Source organism: Taeniopygia guttata, chromosome 6 (assembly GCF_048771995.1).
Source record: "Taeniopygia guttata chromosome 6, bTaeGut7.mat, whole genome shotgun sequence".
NCBI classification, from domain to species: Eukaryota; Metazoa; Chordata; class Aves; order Passeriformes; family Estrildidae; genus Taeniopygia; species Taeniopygia guttata.
The window spans coordinates 21,062,764-21,087,154 of record NC_133031.1 but is presented as its reverse complement, the minus strand read 5'-3'; the positions used below and the strand labels follow the sequence as shown (position 1 = coordinate 21,087,154).

Below are 24,391 nucleotides of genomic sequence, written 5' to 3'. Positions count from 1 at the left end.
TTTCAAAAGACAGTGTAGATTTAAAAGTGAATGTGTTCTTGAAAATGTTTTATCCTGGCTATGAGTCAGAAAAAATATGGAAATTACATTTTCTTTTTTTCCCCTTTTTATTTATGTGTTAAATTTCATTGTTACAGTTTCAGAATAATTAGTTTTCTGCAGTCATATGGTTTTCCATATTGAAGTGGAGAAAGCTATTTAAATAGGTAAACATTGCAGTGATGTTCCAAAATTCTTGTATAAAACTTTAAGACAGATTTAAATGTGTATTTTGGAATTCTCTAGGTCTCAGTACAATTAACTTGCGTTGTTGTGTTTCTGTTTATGATGGTGGATTTTGTGCCATGGATGCTGTTCAATATATCTATATATGTCTTTTCTTTACAGAAAACCAACTTTTGGAATGCCCTGTGAGGAGATGCATCTGTGACATGGAGGTTGTGTTTGGTCATCTACAATCTGAGGCAACAGTGTGTGGGCTATATATGACAGAAGAATTAATTGTGGAGACAATTATAAGGAACTGATTTTAAAATGTTAGTGTCTCATGCCAAGTAATCCAAGTTTGGGAAAGCCTAGCAGCCCAAGAGTAAAAAAAAATTACTTTTTTGTAAACGTTGGTGCAGAAAGAGCAAGCAGTCAATATATATTTTCCCATGTGTTCCCTGATTCTTTAGCACTGAAACTTTCATTACACTGAAATCATGGTATGAGGATTGGTGGAGAAGATCCTCCCCCCATCCCCAGCACACATCCAGCAGCTAGAGACTGTGTCAAGATGACCTCTGAGGAGATGACAGCGTCTGTTCTCTTCTCTGTGGTACAGGGTAAAGTGATAGCTGCCCAGTCAGCTGGAGATGAAAATACTGAAAATGTTATGGACACCAGTGTTATAAGAAGACATACAGCCAGTTCGGGAAGGCAAACCACACACAATCTGTCTTACTTACACAGACTTGAAGAAAAAAGTCTTCAGGGCTCAGTGCCCAAAATATTCCCTCTGGCCAAAGAACAACTGGCTAACGACAAGAGTAATGAAAGTTTCTGGGAGAGGAACAGCTCCATCTCTGATTCAGTGGAATTTCTTAACATTAACTGTAACATTGTACAGAAAAACTACAAGAGCAATATCTCCTGCAGCCAGTTGTATCAATCGTGTGCTCCTTTAGCAGGGGAAGAGGCATGCCTGGAAACTGGAATTCCTGTTTCTCTGGAAAGAGCCATGCTTGCTGAAATTCAGCTGAAAATGAATGGACCTTCATTAAGAAGCCAGACAGCAGTAAATAAGAATGACAGCAGTGATCCTGATAAAGTGGCCTTTTTTCACTTGCATTGTGCTAGTGAAAGGAATATATCAAAGGCTTTGTGTGGTTTACACAACAGCTTCATTTTGGATGACTGCTTGCAGCCGGTGAGTGATGGGGATGGTAACACCACTGGCTCCCCAGCCTGCACTTGCAGCATAATGCAGTTGACAAATAATTGTGAGAATAAAAATGGACAGCAGTTGTACGAAGATGCTTTAAGGGATAAGTACTTATGTCTGGAAAGAGCACCAAGAAAGGTTAAAGTGGCATGCTCAGGTCACAGCTTCTGTGGAAGTAACTTTACTGGAAGAATGCCCTCAAAGCCCTTTCTGAGCCATTTTGAGGACTGCAATGATAACTGTGAAGAAGAGCTGGAAGAGGATTTTTTTAGAAACAAAAAGGAACGTTCTACATTATTAATAAGACGTTTCTGTAAAAATGACAAAGAGGTTAAAAAATCAGTTTATACTGGAACAAGAGCAATTTTTAGGACTTTACCATTGGGGCACATAGGAACTGTTGCTTGGAATTATGTTGAGCAGAGGAGAAACAACTGTGGCATGAAGCTTTCTAGGATTACAACAGAACAGCTAACTATAATTCAGTCCCTAATAAAATGGAAATGTAATTCCAGTCCTGAGAAGTCTTTATGGTATGAGGTAAGCTTTTCATAGTGCTTTTTGAGTTTGTTTTTTTTTTTGTTTCCTTGTTTGTTTTGATAGCGTGAAGACCTTCCCATTAAAAAAGTACCTTCAACTGGTAAATATTTAGTAACACTGAATCGGATATTTGACTTATCCACATTGGACAACCTTAAGCTGAACACAGCTTTTCAGAAAAATGTATTGTCATCCTTTGAAATTCTTTTGGTTTAAAATAGACACGTGGTAAATATGTCTATAACTATAAAAAATGTGTATAAAATCTATACATATATATGTATATACATATATATCAGTATAAAACGTGTATGGGTAATATTTATACATAGATTTATGTATACATTTATTTCTTGATAAATATTCTTTGCATTTAAGAATATAACACAGCTATATACAGAATAAACAGATATATGCATTTTATAGACATTTATATTTTAAACAGAAAAGGTATGTAACATACACTTATATTTTTCCATATATATGATAGGGGTATAATTATATATTATAGGTGTACACATTTTAATATATATAGCATATGTATTATATAATATGCATATACATACATATATGTATAAATGTTTGATGAAAGAGATAGTTGTTCCATAAATATAATAATAGCATTATATATGAGAGTATTAGATTACAGTAAAAAATTTGCTCAGGAAAAGAAAGCACAGTATTTCCCCAAGTTAAGGTATTTCTATTTCTGTTACACCTATTTTACAATAACAAAACAAGTAATACTTGAATAATATACATTAAGGTGCTGATACTGCCCTGGTTTGTGTTCTCTTAAGTTACATAATGCAAGAAATTGTAAGTTTAGAATGAAATAATGAATGCATAAATTATTATTGTATGAATTACGTAGCACATTCTTAATACATTATTTTAAATAGTAAAATATTTTCTGTGCTGGTAGAAATTAAATAGTTGTTGACATAATGTATAAAAGATTTTGACCACTGATTACTGAGCTTAGCAATAAAAGGAGCTGTAGTTTTTCTCTGTTAAAATGTATGAATAAGCTTGAGGGAGGGGAAAATAATCAAGGCAAAGGAGTATGTTGTCATATAAGCTATGCTTATAAATTGGTCCTGAAAAAATGGAAATATTTTCTTCTCAAAGAAATTTCTAGCACTTATTGCTCAGAGTCTTCAATAACTTTCAGTAGGACTGAAAGGGAGGAAAACTTACATATGTGGAGTCGTAGAATCACCTATCATTTACATTCATGTAAGATCACAGAATCCTACTGTAAAATTGATCAAACAAACATGAAATTTTGTCAGTGGTAAGGGAAGCGAGGACTCTATGACTCCATGACAATTGTGCCCTCCTGTAATATCCTCATGTCCTTCGAGAAATTAGTATTTTTCCATTTAAATAGTTAATTGAAGAGTTCTATAAACATATGTTTGTCAGGTTTTTTACCAGGTTGCAGAGCTTTGTGGTACTATTGATTATTGTGAAATTCACTGGTCAGTGGAAGCACAAACTTGCTGGGACAGCAGATGCAGCGAAGAGTGCGTGATCATTGTCCCACAAAGGAATGAATATAATTCTGTGGGTTTACTTAACATGGTGTATGAGTGGTACATTTAAGTATCATTGTAAGCATCATTTTAAGTTTTATGGGGGAGAGATGGGATAGTGTTTTGTAGCTGAGAAAGCTGAGATAGCTGAAGGTTTGTATGTGTTTATATTTCTTCATTGGACATTTCCAATTGGACATGAGTTCCTTAGTTTTTATCATGCTTGCCTGTTTAACCACTTTCCACTACCATTGTATAATACTGAATATAGAGCATTTTGGGGTGGGAGAGCTTTAATTTGAATATTGTTTTGTAGCCTGTATATAAAATCTCAGAAACAAAAGTAATAAGTATTCACTGAATAATTACTTAAATAGAAAAAGTTCTGTCTGCAAGTCAGCAAAAGATAAACAGGCACTGTAAAGCACTTTGCATAACTACAATGCACAGAATGTTTTCCTCAGATTTCTGACCATAACACATGGTCAGAAAAAGCTTAAACCCACATGTTTCTAAGTATTTCTTTATCCAAATGGACATTAAATCTGTTTTTCTTCTTATAAACTCTGATATAATCTCCTTATGTACAACATTCATCAAGTTCTCTTAGCATTGTTTTTGTGTTATTTTAGTGTTGAACATTGTTTCTGCTTAATATTTGTATGTGTTTATGGCTTATATTTTTAGCATTATAGATGGATTTACATAAATATAGAAATTAACTTAATGGATGTGACAAATATATGGACCTATTGAATGTATGCACTGGGTTAAAATAATTTAATGAATTATGGGCATTTGTAGGAATCTTTCATGAAAATAATCAAAGGAAGAAGAAAAAAGTAGTAAATGAATGTGGTAATTTGTTCTTCCTTTCCCCTTATCTCACCCTTTGAGCATGCATTCTGTTTGGAACAGCTAAGTGAACAGTAGTTCTGTTCTTCAAGAGGAAAAAAAAAGTTGGAGAAATTAAGTTTTCATAGCAGTACTGGTATAACATGGAACAATAGAGACCTTTATGTTTTAAAGTAGGAAAATGTGGGTCTTATTTGTGCATATCCCATACATAAAAATTCTAACTTTAATAGAGGAAAGGCACTGAGCTGTCATTTGGTTGAGTTTTTTGAGGTGGTACTAAGGATTTGCACTATATAGAAAATACATATTTTCTATATATTTTTCTATTTTTCTATATTTTTTCTAATTTTACACTTAGTTTTTGTAGCTAAATACAGTGCAGCATTTACCCTTATCAGATGGGCGTGTGTAACATGGCTGTTGTATCTGTTCAGGAGACATCTGCTTGTCTGTGTTGGAACAGTGCAAGCCCCTCACATTAGTACATATTAAGGGAGTCACAAGTGCAAAGAGTTTGCCATAAAACAGATGATGAGAGTGCAGGCCAGGCCCTGGGGTTGGCTTTGCTTGAACAGGTATCCACTGCTTGGATTCAGCTCATCTGCACTGAGTTAGCAATCTGACTAATTCCCAGAGTCTGAGATTTCCTAGAGCTGAAATACACTTTGTTTTTTGCTGATATGATGGTGGTTTTGTCGTGGTGGTAAAATAATGTGACAAAAGTAAACCTGTCCACCATTGACTAAGGTAAGAAATCTGGGCAGCTCACTAGACTTTTCACCGAGTGATTCTCTCGAGCTATGTAAGTGACCTCAAGATCTGCAGATGACAGCTGCAACAACATAGCTGCAGTGCATAATACCTAAATTCTTTAGTTAAGCTTATTTTGTAGGCGTCAGTACTATCTTTGCAGTGTCATTACATTCCTGGTGCCAGTAGTTTGAGCTTTAAGAAGCAAGAGCTCTGCTGCCTTGCTCAACTCTGCTCAGATAGAAGTTAACACTCTGATATACCTGACATTCTTGATAGCTGCTAAGGTGCTACTAAAATGCCAAATACTAATTAGGCAGCAATTAAAGAAAGTATTAATTGTCCCACATCTGTTCCCATGGAGAATAGTGATTCTGTAATAGGTTTTTCTTGTGGGAGTTTTTCATAATTCATGTAATGATTTGGTATAGTAGTTCAGCATTTGTTAGCATCAGGTTTTTGGCTTTTTTCCTCTTTAGTGTCCATGGTGGTTTTATGACTCATATGTTAAATGAATGCAATGCAAGGATTTGTGATATGCATGGCTAATGTAAGGAGTCCTGTGTTAAGATTTCTTTATTTCCATAAGTTGAGCTATAATCAGTTGGTGGTATGTGTTAACAAAAAGTTAAGGAAAAAAATAAGGTTTGGAGGTAAAAAATGTTTATTTTTTATAAAAATTTTATAAAAATTTATATTCTAAAATTTTTATTAATGTGGAATCTAAAATAGTCATCTTGGATAATATTTTTAAAAAATAGAGCTAGGCACAAGTTTTTTTCTATTTAATAGATAGTAATTTAATTGTTTATAATGGATTTTTAATTCCTAATAGATTCTTAAATACAATAAATATTGTGTAATTAATATAAATATTGATTTTAATTTTGAACCTGTGGAAAGAGCTCTGTTTCCTCCCTCTTCTGTCCTCCTCCCTTCCAGAGCTGTATCAGCAATTCTAATCAGTGCATGCTTTTGTGACATTTCTGAAAATACAGACAGATTGAGTATTTCACTGTCAGTCACAGAAATAATGTCTTCTTAGGCTGTTTCAACAACAGTTGCACTGACCAAATGCAGGACCTTGTTACTGCAAATGGTAACACATTATTAACAAAGGAAGGGTTAGTAATGCTCTGTGTGTAAGAACACTTTTTTGTTGTTTTTCTCAGGTGTTGAGTTAATTGTAACTTTAATTGTCAATATTTTGTCAGAATGAAGAATGTAACCCTCTTTTTTATCTAGTAGTATCTTGGAAGATAGACTTTTCCAATGTATTCAAAACGTAATTTTTGAAATTAAGATGCCCATGGTGAATCTTTAGAAGTGAAAGAAAAACCTGAAAGCATCTGATTACCCTCTGTGCTAGTATAAATAAGCAGCATAAGCGTCCCTGTTTATGTGCTGTGTTTCAGTTGCATGACTGATCTGATTTATTAGACAGAAAGCTTGTGGAGTGTCCACATGAAATCAACTGGACATGAGTCTTATTAGTGAAGTTACTCTGTCAAATTCTGTGAGATTCACAACCCACAAAGTAGCCAAAAAAAAAAAAAAATTACTGACTTTCATTTCTGGATTATTTTTAATTGTTTCTATAGGAATTTCAGGTCTGGGTTTGCTGTCATACCATCTTTCTGTTAGCATTATGTGCTTTTCCCACAGATTTTACTTCTTGCTGTGTATTTTAAAAGATGGAATTCTCTAAAAGGACTTTTGCTCTCTTCCCTCACAGTTTTCCCTGCATACCTGAAATGTAACATTGCTCATCAGGCTAACATTTATACTGTACTTATACTTCTATTTAGCAAAAAAAAAAAAAAAAAAAAAAAAAAAAAAAAAAAAAAAAAGGCTACTTTGTGATTCTTTGATGTGGACTACAAGCATTTTTGAGATTTTTCAGCTTTCCATTTTGAAATAAAATTTCTAGTCTAGCGTAATTTACAGGAAATAATGACATAAAGCAAATAATCTGCAAGTGGTTGGAGTGTTTCTCCACTCTAACAATAATTTTTTCATCTGACTCTGCATGAGTATTTTGCCTATTAAAATGCCATTGTGCTTTTTTGACATAAAGGTTTATTTACTTATGGTAAAGTAGTTGTAGGTAAGAACAAACAGGTCTCTATTCTACCTGGACCCAGTATTTCTTGTTTCTTTGTTTGAAGAGAAAAGTTAATGAGCAGAATTGACTATTTGGAAAAAAATCAGGGAAACAGGAGAAGAGCCAAATAGGCATGAAATTATGTTTTCCCTTCAGTAAGTACTGTAAAAATAAATTGAACTTTTAAAAATGAAGCTCTATACTTGTATTTGCTTTGGATTGAATTACTCCAGCTTTAAAGGCTAGCTTTAAAACCAGAAAATTTACCCTCTTTCTGTAGAAGTCATTTTACTACCATAATGTAATAGGGTTTGAACTAAATCGCTTAATATTTTGTATTATTTTACAGTTGTCTTATACCTTTAACAACACTGGGCCAAATTATGAACAATAAGCTTTAGCTGTGACCACACTTAGGTCTTTAGAGCCAATAGTGTGGGAGTCTTGGCAAGAGCGTTATATTATGCTTTCAGTTTTTCCACATTTTCTGACTTTCCTTCTAGTGACTGTTCATTAACTGTAAAGAAGCATGAAGGTCTGGTTCAGAAAATCTCCCTGCAGCATATTAAAGGGTTCATTTCAGAGTGTTAGAGTTGGACACTTTTCTAAATTCTTTCTCAGTTGAAACTAAGTTATCTCCATTACCTGTATGAACTGTTGAAAAGCTGGGTTGTTTACTCTGGTTTAAGTTAATAAAAACTGTGCCATATAAACATGTTTCTGTTTGTGAGTGAATAACTAAAATCTGAATATATGAGATTTCATATACATTTTAATTTATCTTGCTTTTCTACAATCTTTCAGAATCTTAAAAAAATTTTTTTTCTAAAATTAAATAAGCTTAGCTTGACAGTAATTGGTAGGCATATACCTTACCAGTAGGATATTTCAAGAACAACTTGGAGGAAAAATGTCCACTGGAAAATTTTACTTGCCACAATATCTAAGGCATTCTCCATGAGATATGAGGCTATTCGTTTCTCCTGTGTGTGAAAAGTGACTGGATAATGTACAGTTATGAACCCTCTGGTTATGAAATTTTCTTGAAAATGTGGACTAGTGGCAACCTAAAAGTCGAAATAACAATTGAACATAATACAGCCATGAAGCACTGTCCAAGTATGTATGAGCTGGACTCTGGAGTGACAGGGGGCTCTGAGGGTGCTCCCACACCAGTCACAGCCAGTGACACCAGAGCAGCAATGGAACCAGGGTGACTCAGGGCAGCGTGACAGCAGACAGCCTGCATCAGGAGTGCTGCAAGTGGGGCAGTGCTGGAAACAAACATTTAGCCCTGGAATTTGTAGCCACTTTTTTCTTTTTTTTTTTTTTTTATTTTTGTTCTAATAATTTCACTACACAGTGATACAGTTAGATGCTCTTATTTCCCTGTAAAACACACGTATCAGACAGTGCTTTTATTGTCCTGCAAATCACGTGAAAGTAAAAATTTGTTTAATATTTTCAACTCTAACTAGATACATTAATTTTTTGAACTGAGATTGAAGATGTGCTTTTAGTATGGAAAATATTGAAAGATGAAGACCTACAGAGAAGGTTGCTGTGATAGCACAGAAGCATGCAAAAGCCATGAAAAAGTTTATTTTGGTCTTGAAATCAGCACCTGCACTTGTTGCAGGACTCTGAATATTCTAATGAACTCTCATTAAAGTAGGGGGTTTTTTTCTCTTAGCTTTTCCAGTAACTGTAATGCCTGTTGAGTGTTGCTACCATTTGGACTTTGAATCCACAGTAAAATAATGTAATCTTCTTTTAAGGTGATTAAAAGTGATTGTTGTGTACTTGTTATTTTCATGCTAGTCTCTCAACACTGTAAATATTGTTTTTGAGCAATCAGAATGGATGCAGACCTTCATTAGTAAATAGTGGACAAAACAAAGGATGTATTATTAGCTGCTCTAGTTTTATGTTACAGCAGTCATTGTTCTTAGAGTGTTTAGGAATTCCCTTCAAGTATTAGAGAATGGGTGAAATCCTGGTCATACTGTAATCTGTTTAAAATCTCCTATTGGGATAATGTTACTTAGAGCGAGAAAAATAAGCATGTGCAGAATGAAGCTATTGGGTTCATGTGAACCATAGTTTTATGTCAAATGTTTTAAGAGACAGACATGTGCCAAGATGACAGACAAGCTTAGATTAAGCACTTTTAAAACTATAGTTTTTAAACTATAAATATTTTAAACTAAAAATATTCCCTATATAACTATGTGTAATTCATTGTAATATAACTCAGGTGGGATCATGAACTTAATAAATAAAACTTCCCTCAGTCCCCATCAGTAATGCTTATGCTGTTTTTTACTGTTCATGTTATCACACTGCTTAGAAGCCCTGCTTCTGGACTCAAATTTCTGTCCTAGCTGTTCTACAAACAAGTGATGATCTCATCTGTTCTCTAGACTTAGAGGCAGTTAGTTGTTAGTGAGCTCACTCAGAGTTTGGGGAAGATAAATGTCTCCTAAACACTCTCCATATGCTGTGGCTAAATTTCCTTTTATCCTCAGCAAGCTCAGTAGCTGTGTGCTGCACTGTAGTCTGCAGAAGAGACATATCCTCTAAGTTTCCAGTGAAGGGGAGGGGTGGAAACCCATCTTCAAATTTACCTACCAGTTATTAATATGAGGGAATTTTAGAGTTATGAGCATAAGAGCAAAGAAAAAACCAAATTTTTAATAAAAATATATATAACCAGTTAACTATGAACTACTTCTAGGCTGAATAAAAGTCTAAATGATAATTCTGAAGGGTTGTGTTTCAGCAAAAACATAAGAATGTATCCAAGGCTTGGAGAACTGCTCTAAATCTGATTTTGAGTTAGATCAAGAAAAAATGCTCCAGAGAGCAAGCTGTCCTCAATCTCCTGTTTTAAATTAGGAGTTTATCTTGAGTAACTTTGCAGACTTAGAGTACCCTGCAGCATGATTGAGGCCATTGTAGTTCTGACCCTTGCATATGTGAGATTTTTTTACTTTATATAAGCACATTGCTGTTGTCATGGGAGCTGTAACATCGACTTCCTGTCTGTTGTTTGCAATTTTGGCATTGCAGTGGTGGCTTGTGGATGTCAATGTATGTATTTTCAAGGGAAAACATGTTATTTCATAAACATTCAGAATATTTCCCTTTTAGGAAAGTAACTTGTATTCTGGGTTACCTGTGTGTTCTTTCAAAACTTACCTCACTTAAAATACATTCAGGAGGAACTACAAGAGTGCCAAACCTTTTGCTATGTGAACATTGCATGGAGATGTAGTGATTTGTTTCCTTTTTTAATTGTTTTTCTTAACCAACAGATTGTGGATGGACATTTATTATAGTTTGAATGTGTTTGAGCAACAAAGTTCTTTCATCTTTAGTGGGCATTTGTGAATAATTGCATATGTAATTTAGCTTACACAGTGTTTCTTTGCAGTTGGTTTGTAAAAACTGCAAATCCAGCCTTTGTAAATGAGAATCACTTTTGAGTAATATTTTTTCTAGTTTTGAATAAATTTCTCATCACACGTTGGTTTTGACCAGCTGTTTCCTGTTTTTTTCTCCCAGTGGTTCAGCTGCTGAGGAGATAAATGCATCAATGGTTTCTTTCAGAATTAAATTAACTTTATAAAATTATGGAAGAGTACAGCAAATATGTTGGACACCATTACAAGTATTAAGTTATGCTGAAATTAAAGAGATGAAGTACTGTTTGCTATACCTAAATAAGTTTCATATACTACAGGGCTTTTGCTACACCAGGAACTCACTTGATATAGAAGAATTAATCCAGCATCGGAAACACGAGGGTAAAGCTTTGTGTGGGGAATTTGGGTGTGTGTGATGGAATTTTTCAAGCAGTTCCAAGTTTTTGTGTTTGCATGAGGATATTTTGATTTATCTGGTATATGATGTACATAATTACCTGACCATTACATCATATTTGTCCTGTTCTGCCACCCCCCAGGTTTTGGACTGCTTGAGATAGATAATAGGTTCATTTTTGTAATCATACAAATAAGTTTGGAGTTTTAAAACTGAGTTTGATTTATATTTTCAGAATAAAGCAGGGCTGGTGTATCAGGGAAGACAGGCAATCGTTGGTATATTACCTGCCTATTAGAACTGGCTTGTTCAGTGCACTTTGTTTCTGTTTTGTTCATGGTGAACCGACTCCATATCCACATAGAGAGCAGCTGTGTTTTGTTCTTGCTTCAGACGTCTTTCTTCAGGAACTTTGAATGACTTAGTTATTAACCCAAAAGGTGTTTATATAGATAATAATGAAAATATTGTTCCCTATCTTCAGATTGGAAGTAATTTCTGTGTAGGATTGTGGAAGGATCGCCTGTTGCCCCAGTTTTTTTGTTCTAGAGTAGCAGGCTGTTCTGTGGCATCCAGCCGCACCTGTCCCTTGTGCTGTTTTAGTCCTCCCCGGAAAGCTGAGTGGTCAGTTTTTATTTAGTCTGCACCCTCTGGCACTATAGAAAAGCACACAGAGACAGTTGGTAGCATGTCTTCTCCCATGGTAAGTCCCCTGGATTGATGGCTTTAAATATTCTTGACTGTTAGGTCACTGAATTTCTTATCAGTGAGTAGCAGAGGAGGAGCTGGGTCTGTAGTGAAGGTCCCAGCTCCAGAACCTCAGAGCATGCATTTACTCCCTTGGACAAGATACCTCAACTATTTTATTTACCCATTTGTAGGCCTCATTCCATTCCCATTTTCATGGCTCTGCAGTCTTCTATACATGCCAGCCTTAACAGTATCAGTTAATATCCTCAGGATATATTTGCTATTTGAAAAAGTTTCACCACTGCAGTTTGCACGCTCTTCATTTCTCTATGGCTTTCCAGGCTCCTTCTCCCCAGGTTCCTTTGGTAGCTGACTCCAAGATCTGTTCTCTCTTTCAAGGCTTCCTGGCCTTGTAAGTCTCCATAGGAATTCTCATTCAATTCAGTGATAGGAAGGGGGAAGCATTTTCCTCTGTCCCTTGAAAGTTCTAGTTATTTATAGGTCCCCCTAATTAGCTTTGCTGTTTTTACATAAAGCTTATCAAACAGTTTTCTGATCTTGTCTTCTAATGCTATTCTTGAGCTTACTATTCCCTACACTGGTGGTCTTTGTGGAGTCTCCTTTATTCTTCATTTTCTTTATAGAGGGAAAGCATTTCCCAATATATTTTTCTTTAGTTCTCTACTATTAGATAGTACTTTTTTGTAATACTCACAATCTATGTTCAGCTAAGTCTGGTATTTAAGGCTGAAGTTCCTTCTACATGAAATTGCGTGGTCTTAATGGGCATTCCTACTTATGTAAGTCCAGCTTTGTGGAGCTCAAATTCCAATGCGGCATCTGTCCCATTTTTAACTATTATATTTCAGCTCAAAATTTTGTTTTGACCTCTTTTTTTCCATATTCTTTTTAGGGATTTTTTTTAATGTGAAGGTTAGTAAACAGCATTCAAACTTTACATTGGGTGATTGATATGCAAATGGTTATACTACTATATTTTAAGACTGCAATTTCCTTTCCTAAAGAGCTGGTATTTTTGGCCAAAGTTAAATCAAAATATGATAGAGCAGAGTACCTTTGTAAGGGTTTTTTTCTACTGTACTCATCAGGAAATAATAAATATTTGCTAATTAATATTTATATTAGGCATTGATGACCAGATTCCTCTAATCCTTGCTGAATTTAAATTCCGCCAGTCTGTAAAAAACCGCAAGGAAAACAACAGCCAAGATGAAAGCCGATTCACAGGACATACCCATGTGGTTGTGACTCAGTGGATCTAAGAGAATAAAAACTAAAACCCCTTTTTTCATTATGTAAAGGACATGGAAATTGATTTAACAGTAGTGGGCGAACTTTCTAATGGGACATCAAAGGTAGTTAACTGAAAGAACTAATGAAAAGAAGTCAGTGTTCTATGAAAAACTTGGAAGGAAAATAAAAGATAGTTGACAAAGCATCCTTTGAGTTTTGGGACTTGAAAAATGTAGAGAGCAAAAACCTAACCAGAACTAAGAGATTTGCTGGTTTTCTGTGGCGTATGTAAACCAGTCTAGTGCTGTCATGATAGTTATGTACAGAGTGTGTACTTTCAAGTAGAAATATAAAGAAAATGGATAGAATTTTTAGAGAGATTACCAGTCATCATTTGATTTTTAAATCATTGTGAATTGAGACACTTAGGCAAGGCTTGATGTGACAAGGCCAAGCGTGTGTGGCAAGGCACAGTAGTTGGGCAATTTTACTACCTTCTTGGGTTTTTAATTAGATGATATTTTCTAGGGTTTTTTCCTCAACAACATTTCTGCTATGGAGAATATTTGATAAACTGATCTGCTTTTTAAAAAATGGTTGTTAGTTTAAAAAAAACCCAGATCTTCAAGAAGAGTTAGAGTCTCAAGTTTGATAAAAATTGGTTTTAAATTCTTACCTGGTCAACAAATGAAATTAAGTTATGAAATAGGATGACACATAATTTTGGGAAGCTTAGCACAACAAAGTTTCTTAGAAGACTAAGATGAGGCATATCAAAATATTTAACACTGCTGCTGCTATTTTGAGTCTCTGTGCTTTCCAGAGACTTGCAGACTTCACCTTTCTCCCAGAGACAAGAAGCAGAGCTTCCACCATTCCTTGCTCCTGTGTTACCATTGCCATGGTGCTAGCAGTAATTGTGCACATACAAGAAGAGGTTTTTGCTTGCTTAGCTGACATTTGTGTGTCATTAATAGATATGCACCACAGCTTGGAAACACATGACTTTGTTGGATCAAATTCTGAAGTTTTTGACTGAGATTACATTATTTGCTTTATGTTCTGTTGATTAATACTATGTTGGGCCCCATAAATACAGTGTAGACGATAACTTGTTTTCATGTTTAGAGAACAGCCTATTAGCATCCCTTATCTCTTAGGCTTGTCCTGAATCACATAGTAGAGCTTCTCTTTGTGCCTGTGTCAGTTCCAGCTGCTTGGGAGGGAGTCCCACCTAGCCCCTGCTAGGTGAGCAGGGGCTCAATAGCACAGCATATCTGCAAGACTCTAAAAAAAGTTTCAGGACTGACAGATGTTTTTTATAAAAACCTTGCCATGTTGTTAGGCCAATATGTTAAGATGTTAAAGTCTTCAAGACCCATTAAGACTGGGGAAAAAACTTCTTAATGACTTGTCAAGATTACCATTGTTGGATAACAAAGAGTTTGGGGCATATTTTCCTAGAATAGATTATTCATTGTTTTGTAATTTGAAAAACAATACTATATTTTCTTCTAGATTTGCCTCATTGTGATTTTTTTTTCATTAAGAAACATTCATGAAATGGATTAAGCATTGACAAAATATTAACTGGAAATTTGAAACCACACTGTTTTTGAAAGACAGCAGTGTTGTTGCCACTGAGTATCCTTCAGTTTTAATTTTTCTGATTTTTAATTCACTTTTCTAATTTTTAACTTCTTTATGCAAGCAAGCACTATAGGCAAGTCACAGGTACCAGTTTTTTTCTCTAGCACAGAAGTACTTATTAACATACTTTATCCAATTTTCTCTTCTATATGATCAGTAGTTAGAGGATCTCCTTATTAGTATGTCCATTAACATCTGGTCCAGCAGCTGATCCTCTGCATTTATTGACATACGACTTAGGTAAGAATAAAGGGCATAAAATAAATTATATTTTGTATGTCCTGCCTCACGTTTGGTCATAGGATTTGCTTGGATCAAATGGCTCTAGGACCATTAGATTTGTACATCCCTGGTTCAAGGACTGTTTGCATTTTGCTAATTGTTTCAAGTTGCTCCTCTCCAGCCAGCTGTGGTCATGTTGTCCAACACAGTGCTTTTAACTTAGCCTAATACCACGGACAGATACAATTGGTCTGACTGACATCAGCCAATGAAAGCATGAAAGTTTGAACTACTTGTTGGGAGTTGAGTCAAAACAAGAGATGATCTGAGAAAGCTCTTTTCATACAGTAGTTCTCATTGTATTTTTTTGAAGTTAGAATTCACACTTTGGTGCTATTCAGAAAAATTGCAGCCAAAATCATGTGTTTAAAATAGACATACAAATTTCCTAACTAGTCTACTGGATAAAACTACCATTATTTCCGAGATGCTGAATGCCCTGTGTTCCTCATAATCAGACCAGCAACAGTTAGAAGTCTGAAGGATTAACAGGTTTGATTTTTAGGAGTCCAGTTTGAAAATTTGGGCTTAAGTTCCACTGAAACACTCTTTGAAAGTATTGACAGGGCTGCTGCATCACTGCCATCACTGATTTCCACTTAGACCTGGTTTGGATGTATGTATACATGTACATACATATATAATCACAAGTAACTGTGAATATGTGGTATGATACCCATGATGATAAAATATTTGTCTTTCTGCAGTCCATTTGACATTAAGACTTCATTAGATAAGAATCTTTATACCGTATTTATGCTGACCCAGATCTCTGCAAGGATAGTTTTACAGGTGTAACTTTCCTAACAGAACTGTGTTAGCATCTCCTTGCTAGGAGAGCAAAGGCTAAGGTTTCAAAACAGCTCGCAGATGGACTCTGTGTATTTTAAGTGTGGAAATTATCTCACTTTTCCATACTGTGGTTACAGAACATGTATTTTCATTTGTTGAAACTGTATAAATACTAAAATATAATTGAAATTTGTACATTAGAAGAAAAAGAAGTAGGAAAAAACTGATCTTTGCACCTGTCATTGAAGTTGTACTATATTTGAAGTAAAATGTGAGTTATATGCCATCTGGTGGATAGAATAATTCATACAGTTTTACTGCAAATCTCGATATATTTTCTCTGCTGTATGATCACTTTTAATTGGCATTGATGGGTATTTTTTGGTAAGAAGTTAAGGGAGAAAAATCTGAAAACTGAATTTGAGGCAAAATGGAATTCCAAACTTGGCGCTGGTATTTGATTAGACAACTGGATGCTTGGAAGAAAAACTCCAAAGCTCAAATGGTAATGAAACCATTTCTCCCCACTTCAGATATTAATTCTGAAGGTTTAAAATTGTGTACCAACTAGTCAAAGATCATAACTGACAGACATTTCTTCAGCCTCTGGCTTATTGCAGATTATGAGGTGTTTGTCGTGATCTTTCCAAACAGATTGGCTGTTGCACTGTGTCTGCACTGACATGGGAAGTGAGGCTGGGGCAGCCTTTCTGAACCTGTACACCCATGTCCTACAGGTCAGAATTCCATTTTCCACCCATTTGGAGCACAGTTTCATTAAATATCATTTTCTGCAGAAAGTTGTGCTTCTAAAAATGTTGGATTGCTAGTTGGTGTGAATACAGAGGTGACTTGATTATTTAAAAAGCCTAGATTGGGCAGATACAGTAAATCTATTAAATGGCACTATTAAATATTTCTCTTTGCACACAATGCTGCATGGTGGCATGACTTCATGATGCACATCTCAGCATGGTTTATGGAATAGACATAGTATGGGATAACAAATGGACAGTTGTCTATTGATAGAGAATTCCCATTATGTTGATGAATAATTTTTATTCTTTGCTCTTTTATGGACATGAAGGAATGTAACAACCTGTTATCTACTGGAAGACTGACAGTACAGCTTCCTTGTTTTTTCTTCAGATTGGCGAAATATCTGCAATTAAAAATATCTAAAATTAACTTTTTTGAAACCTACTATTAGCATATTAGAAAATAATGGAAGTACTTCATAATGTCTTTCATACAGTGATTTGCTACTGATTTAATCTAATAAAAGCAAATTTGTGCTTATAGTCTGAAAAGGAACAGATTATTCAACTACATTGTAATCAATACATGTGTGAAATGGAATTGTCATCACCATGTTATGTCATTGTTCCACTAGCTAATGAAAAGGCAAGGAAAGAGCTGAAATACAATACAATGGAAAAAACAAGTAATGCTATTGCTTCCACATGCTTTTGATTTCCCTAATTCGCACTAGTTCAGGTGTCTGGAGGTTTATTAGTTCAGTCATGCTGCACAAAAAAGAGGAAGATTTAATTGCCAATGGAAGCATTCATGGTTTATTACTAGAAGTAACTGAATACTTTAGAAATATTTTAAAAGATTCTTCTTGACAGTAAATTCGCTTAGAGTAGATTCAACAGACTTACTGTATGTGATTCCAAGCTTCATGAAGGTTTTATTCTTCTTGTAACTAAATTATTTCTCAATATTCAAAGATAAATAATGTTTAAAAATACAGTAGAACAAGTGTTCAGCTTATTTGCAAAAATTAGAATTGAAATGTTATTTGCACTCTGGTGTATAAGGGCTTCTTTCTGAACTAAGCTGCTTTGGCACTTTTTTTTGTTGAATATTTAGTGAAGGAAGAGCATTTACGATCTTACCCGCCTTTTAACTGTTTCACCAGTCATGAAACACATACTTAGTAGAACAGTGGTAAAATGTTGACAGACTTATACTTCACATGGTCTGAACTCTTGCAGAAACATATGTATGCTATATTGGGAGTAAATTCTATGGCTTGTGCTATGAATCTTCCTGTGTCTAAACTGTTTTGTACGATTATTTACCCTCAGAAAGGCCACAGCACTTCAAAAGGCTCAACAAACACTGGTGTCTAGAGTTGCTTTGAAAAGATCCTTTCCCATAAACTTCTAAGCATTTTCCACATGCTGCTATTTTCTCCCCCTGAAATTCTGAATGACTTCTATCATTTTTAAAAAAAAATATTCTTCCCATCCCGGTTGAATGATGGTCAGCCAAAGGAGGAGCCCAAAAGAGGTAATTAGAAAAAAGGGCACATGTATAGGTATATGTTCCTAATGATTGCTGGGGAGAGAGTTTTTATGATATTTAAAGGTGTATTCAAGGATTCCTTTAGGCAATTTGTGGTGAAGCCTTCTTCCACTCTTTCAACTTAAGAGTGTATTTAGAGGGGCTGGTCTTCTTCCATCCTGTGGGACCAAGTAGAAGGGTCAGGTCTTTTCACAGGCTTTGTGATGTCATGTAGGTCAATTGGCCTAGATCCCATGTTTTAATTAGGACAATTAGGTCTGTGATGTATATATCAAAACTTAGTTTTCTGAGATCCATCACTGTACCAGCTTGGGAATCCTAATAAAATCGTTAAGGTTTGGTTTTAGTGTTTTGCTGAATTTCTTCTACAAACCAGACAAAATAATCTTTTCCTGGGGTGAATTTGCCCATCTTGGAGCCAGCCTTCCTGGCTTTTTGTGCTTATATGGCTTGAACAGAGATTATATTTTCTCTTGGATAGTTTTATGCCATGATACTTATGTTTATATGAATATAAGCAAAAAGAAGTTTTATTTTTAGCAGATTATTTTAATATAAAAGATTTATTCTGCTTGCTTTGTGTTGTTGATTAAAATGCCCTTTGTGTTCATACACGTATTTAAAAACAGTTAAAAATCTGTGTCTAGTAAAGTATTGCTCTTGGCAAAATGATGAAAAGAAACATTTTTTCATGTAAACAATGGTACAAACACTAAATAGAATAGATTGTATAAAAAACAATTTAAAATTAATTTTTTTTCAGTCTTCAATGCCATTTATTTCAGAAAAGTTTAGGCTTTAAAGTTGGTCAAGCCTCAATATAGGCTGTGAATTAAAAAAAAAATGGAATGGCACTCCTTCAATTCTTTACTAGGACCTTTTAAAACTAGGTTCCTTGTTTAAAAAAAAAGTTGTCCCTTTTACTGTCCATTGCTTGAATAATATTGTGGCAAAGTTTTTTTTCTTGTTTATACCATTGTCAAGGCTATAGAAAACAATTTTCCTACCAGTAGGTGGAATCAGATGAAAATCTCAATTATTAAACACAGAGTGTAGCTGTATTTTGTGATCCAGCTAAAAAAAAAAAATCCGAGTAGCTCTAGTTTTGAAGTTCAAAAATAATAGCAGCTTTCTAAAAAATATTTGGCTTATAATAATACAAATTAGACTAATAGAAAGCTATTGTTTATATTTAAGAATACTATTACTTTGATACTTTTCCTTTACATGCACTTTCAGAGAGTACTCCTGGACAGGTTAAAAATGTCACATGAAAGAAATTTCTGTTATTAGTTAATATCAATGTCTGTTCAGTAGGCAGTTATTCCTCTAGGCAACTTTTTAATAAAACTTTAGAATTAAAATCTTCAAATTGCAAATAGAAATATAAGATACAAAAGGAATACAGTGCCAGAAACTTATGAACATGTGGGTTTTATAGATACTATTTTAGAAAATAATTCTGATAGTTTTTGTAATTTTTTTGTATTACATTTATTCTCAGACCTCTTATAAAGAAAGTTGGCAGTATAATTTCTTTTATACAAGCATTCAGAAGAAAAGAGGGAATGAAAGTTTCCTGGTAGTATAGTGTGTATAAAGTTTTAGCAGTGTTAACTCTTAGTTTTACATGTAATTGGGTTGTCACATATATCTCTTCTGAAAAATCTGAGTTTATGCACAAAAGAGTGACTGATTCAGTCTATGAGTGACTGATTCACATCTTCACCCAGCTGATTGAAAGAGGTGTGGAATCCTTTGGGAATCTCAAGCAGGAGAAGAAGGTTTGTCCAGCCTTCTTGTATTCATGGCAATTGAGGGAGAGTTGTTCAGCAAAGAGCAAGACACTGAAGTTAGATGTTACAGATTTTCCTTCTGATTCTTCCTCTTTATTTGAAAATGTTATTTACATACTAATTTTTTCCATGGGTTCTGTATTTGTAAACCTATAGTTGTCTTATGCACTGATTTGGGAGTCTGTTTTCCTCCTGGGTGTTTTGGAAAGTGAGGGAAAATATTTACCCACACAATACTTGCAAAACCTTTCAATAAACCTCAGAAATTAGGAATTATACAGGAAAGAAAATGTTAAGGTCTTTAGTGATGGACAATGCAGATTTTCCATCTTGTCTTTGGCAGGTATAGAAAGTGCAAGTTAGGCTTCAGTCTTTTTTTTGCTTTTTTTTTTTAAATTCTGCTAAAATGGTCTCCTGCATTCTTGCCTTTCATCCTTCTTTACTGTAATTTTGTGTGCTGGAGAGTTCCCATGTATGTTCTAGGAGGAAATAATTTTTCATGGGAATGTTTTTCTCCTTTCACTGAGGACAAGCTTTCCAGGGATGATCAAATAATACAGAATATTTGTGATGAAAAGCATAATTTACTGGAGCTCAAAATGCAGCTCACACTTTCTCAGTGAAAGGACTGAGGAGTTTAATGTATTGCAAACGCAGGTCTTGGTATGGGCACAGGTTCCAAAATGTTTGAAAAACTAAAGCCCTTTGGGACAAACCTACACAGACAAATTAATGAAAGGTATGTGGGAGAACTTGTAACACCAGAATTCTGCATCTGGGGTTTTCAGCTTTGAGACAGACTTGGCAAGCAGACCAAAGGGAATATGTTGGCTGTTGTCTTCTTTTTTTTCCTTTCCCAGGGTGTATACCGTAGTACAATTCCTTGCAGATACGCTCTCTCTCCAGTTCCATTCAGACACAGAAGCAGAAAGCTAATGAGTTATGTATTTAAAGATTTGTAGGAAATATGTAGTTTGCTTCTGTTCCATAGCACAAAGTTTCTGCTCTTTGCAATGTCGAAGAAGGTCACTGTGAAGTTAAAGCTATTTTAGAATGGACTACTCTTAATTAAGAGGTCATATAATCAGTCTTCTGCAGAGATGGATTGTTCTCTTTGGAAGGAAAACAAAGCTGAGTAATAGAACACCTTCACCTTTTTGTCAAGAAAATCCCACAGCTGGGGACAACGTCACCTTCTCTGAAAACGTGTCACACCATTTATGACTTGTGCTGGCAAAATAAACTCTAAACTCTCATCCCTCAGGCATTTGTAGTGGTTTGTTTACCTAAAATTCTTTGACATTGTTGAGAAAACATTGCTTTTCTTCCTTGGACTGAAAGAACAACAAACCCCAAAAAAGCTGTTGATGTGGGGTTGGAGGGAACAGTGTTGTTCATCTGTCAGATTCCACAGATGAATGGAACCTCTTGTAAATGCTATTAGGTCCATATGTTATGAAACTGAAAAATACATGAAAAGTGTATTTGACTGGAAGAGCATTTGGTTTTCTTGGTGACCCTGTGCTGAGATGAAGAGAGCAAGGATGTCTTACTGTTGCCTGACTCCTGGCTGTGTTAGTCATGTCAATACTTTACCTCATGTCCTTCACGTGATACTGGAGCTTCTGATGAGAGCTTAGAAACAACCCTAACACTTTTTTTTGGGGTGTGTGTGTGTGTATGTACGTGCAGGGACACACTTCAGAGTGCTGTCAGTTTAGTTAGACTGACAACCCTATTTATGTAGAAAACAATATGTTCCAGACCATATGACATGATGATCTTAAATCCTACTGCTAGAGAACATTATCAGACTATACATGGAATTTAGATATCATTATGTTTTTCTACACAAACCGTAAGTCCCCAAAGAGGAGAGATAATTTCACTGTTTATCTACCAGAAGTGCACTGAAATTGTATTTGAATAAATCTGTTAGATTGTTGTTTTGTTGGGACTGCCAAGAATGGATTCTGGCTGTCTTGAAGTATTCTTTGCATAGTGGATCATGCTGCACATTAAAGAAGCTTAAAAGAAGAAAGCAGTTTCTGTGCTAGATGGTATCAGGGTTCACACTTTGGATAATGATGTGGTCGTAGGCACTTAGAATGAAGATTTTATTATGGACAGCAGGAATTAGGAATTTTCAGTTCAAATTACATCTTTTGTTCATCTTTAAATTCTCAAAGAACATTTCTGCAGCATTTGTGGAGTAGTAGCTATGAAAGACTGTGAACCTTAGCAGCACACAGTATTTATAGGTAAAGCTGCAGATTCTAGAGCTGCTTCGCTAAATCCATTGCATATTTATAAACTTTTAAAAAATTTTTCTTAGAAATCATTAATGTCTCCTTTAAAATGTCCAAATACTTGAAAATGTCAATACATTATGAACTAAATGCCCATAGATGTCTTCTAGCAAACTTCAGAATTATCTTGGAATAAATGTCCTTGTAATTAAGAATAAAAAAATAGAACTATTTGTCTGAACTTTATCATATTTATTCATTATATTAAGTTTTTTTTTTTCATTCAGAACAATAATTATTCCCCTACTTTACAGTGGAAGTAGAACCTGCCACTGGAATGAATACAGTAAAGATGAGCATCTTTTCACTGATAATCTCCCAGTAACAGTAGGGCCATCTGTTATGCAGAACGTGGTTTTGTTGAAATGAAGGAACAGGATTGTCATCTGAGATGTCCATTATTTAAAATATTAGCAGGTAGAACATCTGTTGACATTTCTCTCTGTTTCCAGTATAACATTTGGCAGGCCTGCTGAAGGACAATAGCTGGGTTTTGTGACTTGTAGTTTCAAAACATGTATAAATGGTAGGAGATTTCTTTGAGGAGCTAATCTATGTTGTAAACCTCAGCATGGTTAGAGTCTATTCAACATGTTTTCTGTAGGAGAGGTATCTTAAAATATTTATATCATATGTCTCTATCAAAGACTTTAGATTTTGACAGATGCATTTCAACAAGAGTTAATCATGAGCAAGAAAGCAGAAGGCTGAGTGTGTACCTCCTATGTTGTCATTCTGTGTAGAAACACATTCATTATTTAGCATAAAATAGGCAAGAAGAGACTACAGCTATTCCTCTCACTCTTTACCCATATGGACTCTCCTTCCCGTGGTGTTTTACTGTTGCCCATTTGCTCAAAAATAATTGATCCATCTCTGACTCCAAAATATATAATGAAATTAGTATATATGCAAGACGTGTCTACCCTGTTCTTTTCATGCTTGGGAATTCCAAGGGGTTGTCTTCTAGACACAAATCTGTATAGGAACAATGAACCAAATTTTAGAAGATCCTAAAGTCATCATGCCTTGTCAATCAAAAGTACATTTTCCCTGAATATGACCACTAAAATATTTCTTCCAGCTTCCAGCACTTGAGAAAATAAACCACAAATTAGTATTAGGGAGTTTGGATATTAAAGCATGTGTTAAAATATCAAAGCAATACCAGAGGATCAGTTATTAGAGTTAAACAAATTTTTTTTCTAAAGAAAAGTCCTCCACATGTAGTTGTTTTATGATATTTCATTATTTTTAGAGAAAGGAAAGATTCTGTAGAAAAGTTTATCATATGAATTCTAGGAAGTCTTATTCAACAAAAGCATGCATGTGAAATTGTTCTTGCTTCAGTTTAGAGTGAGAAAACTCTATTGTAATGCCAGAGCCTAAATACATAAAATGGTTTTAAGGCACTGCTCTTTGGGGTGTTTAATGACAAGTTGTTAAGAAGTTTTATAAAATTTTTTGTATAGGCTTAAGCTACTTCCTGCTGGTTTTGCATTACTTGCCTAGATGACATTGTATTTTAAATTGATAGTCCTGATAAATAGAATAATATTAAAACATTTGTTATAGTTTTTTCCAGAAATTGTTTTGTCTGTTTTCTTTGAACATAGTGCTCTCTGCTATCTGCCTTTTTTATGTACTTGTTGCTGTTAATTATTGTAAGAGAATACTGAATGAAGCTATCATGTTTTACTAATAGTTGAATGTTTTGCATGCTTTTTACTTTCCCAGCATCCTAGCATGCAACTGTAGCATATCTTTTAAGAATTTTTCTTCTGTGTGTTTCCATAACTGTAAAGAAAGGTCTCTTAACAACAATAAGTGATGTATCATGTTATTTAAAAAGAATTCAGAACTCTCACATTTACTTTACACTTTCTGCTACTCATTGGTTCTTCAAAAATCCTGCTACTCAGTGGCTTTCCTACTTTTACCTTTGTCATCATTACCTTTATCACATACTTCTTTTTTTTTTCCCCTTCCATAACTTGTTATTCTCACCTATAATCTTTTTTCAATCAGTGTTTGTTCATAGATCGAGTTACTGAAGAGCAGTATTTGAGGGTTAACTAAATAGTAACAAGGCCTACTTCTGAGATAAAGTTACCCAGGTTACCAGATACGGAATTATTCATGTTTATTTGAAGTGTGACCTTCTTTAAGGACCCTTTCTGAGGAAAGCCACAAAATACTCAGTGTGCTGCAGTACTTTCATGTTGGCTCCATCATGTATCTTTAATTACAAAAAAAAAAAAAAA

General features: G+C 34.8%; 1 protein-coding gene across 5 annotated transcripts in view; it reads left to right on the top strand.

Annotated features, from left to right (window-relative positions):
- PLCE1 (phospholipase C epsilon 1) overlaps positions 1–24,391 on the top strand; it is a 139,131-nt gene that overhangs the window by 22,274 nt on the left and 92,466 nt on the right. For 4 of the 5 annotated variants that reach the window (XM_072931114.1, XM_072931117.1, XM_072931115.1 and 1 more), the window contains exon 2: positions 388–1,966. In XM_072931114.1, the coding sequence (XP_072787215.1) occupies positions 710–1,966 (1,257 nt within the window). In that variant the 5' untranslated portion in view covers positions 388–709. Of the gene's footprint in view, positions 1–387; positions 1,967–24,391 lie in introns of those variants that run through there. The other variant, XM_030276089.4, reaches the window with a different exon arrangement.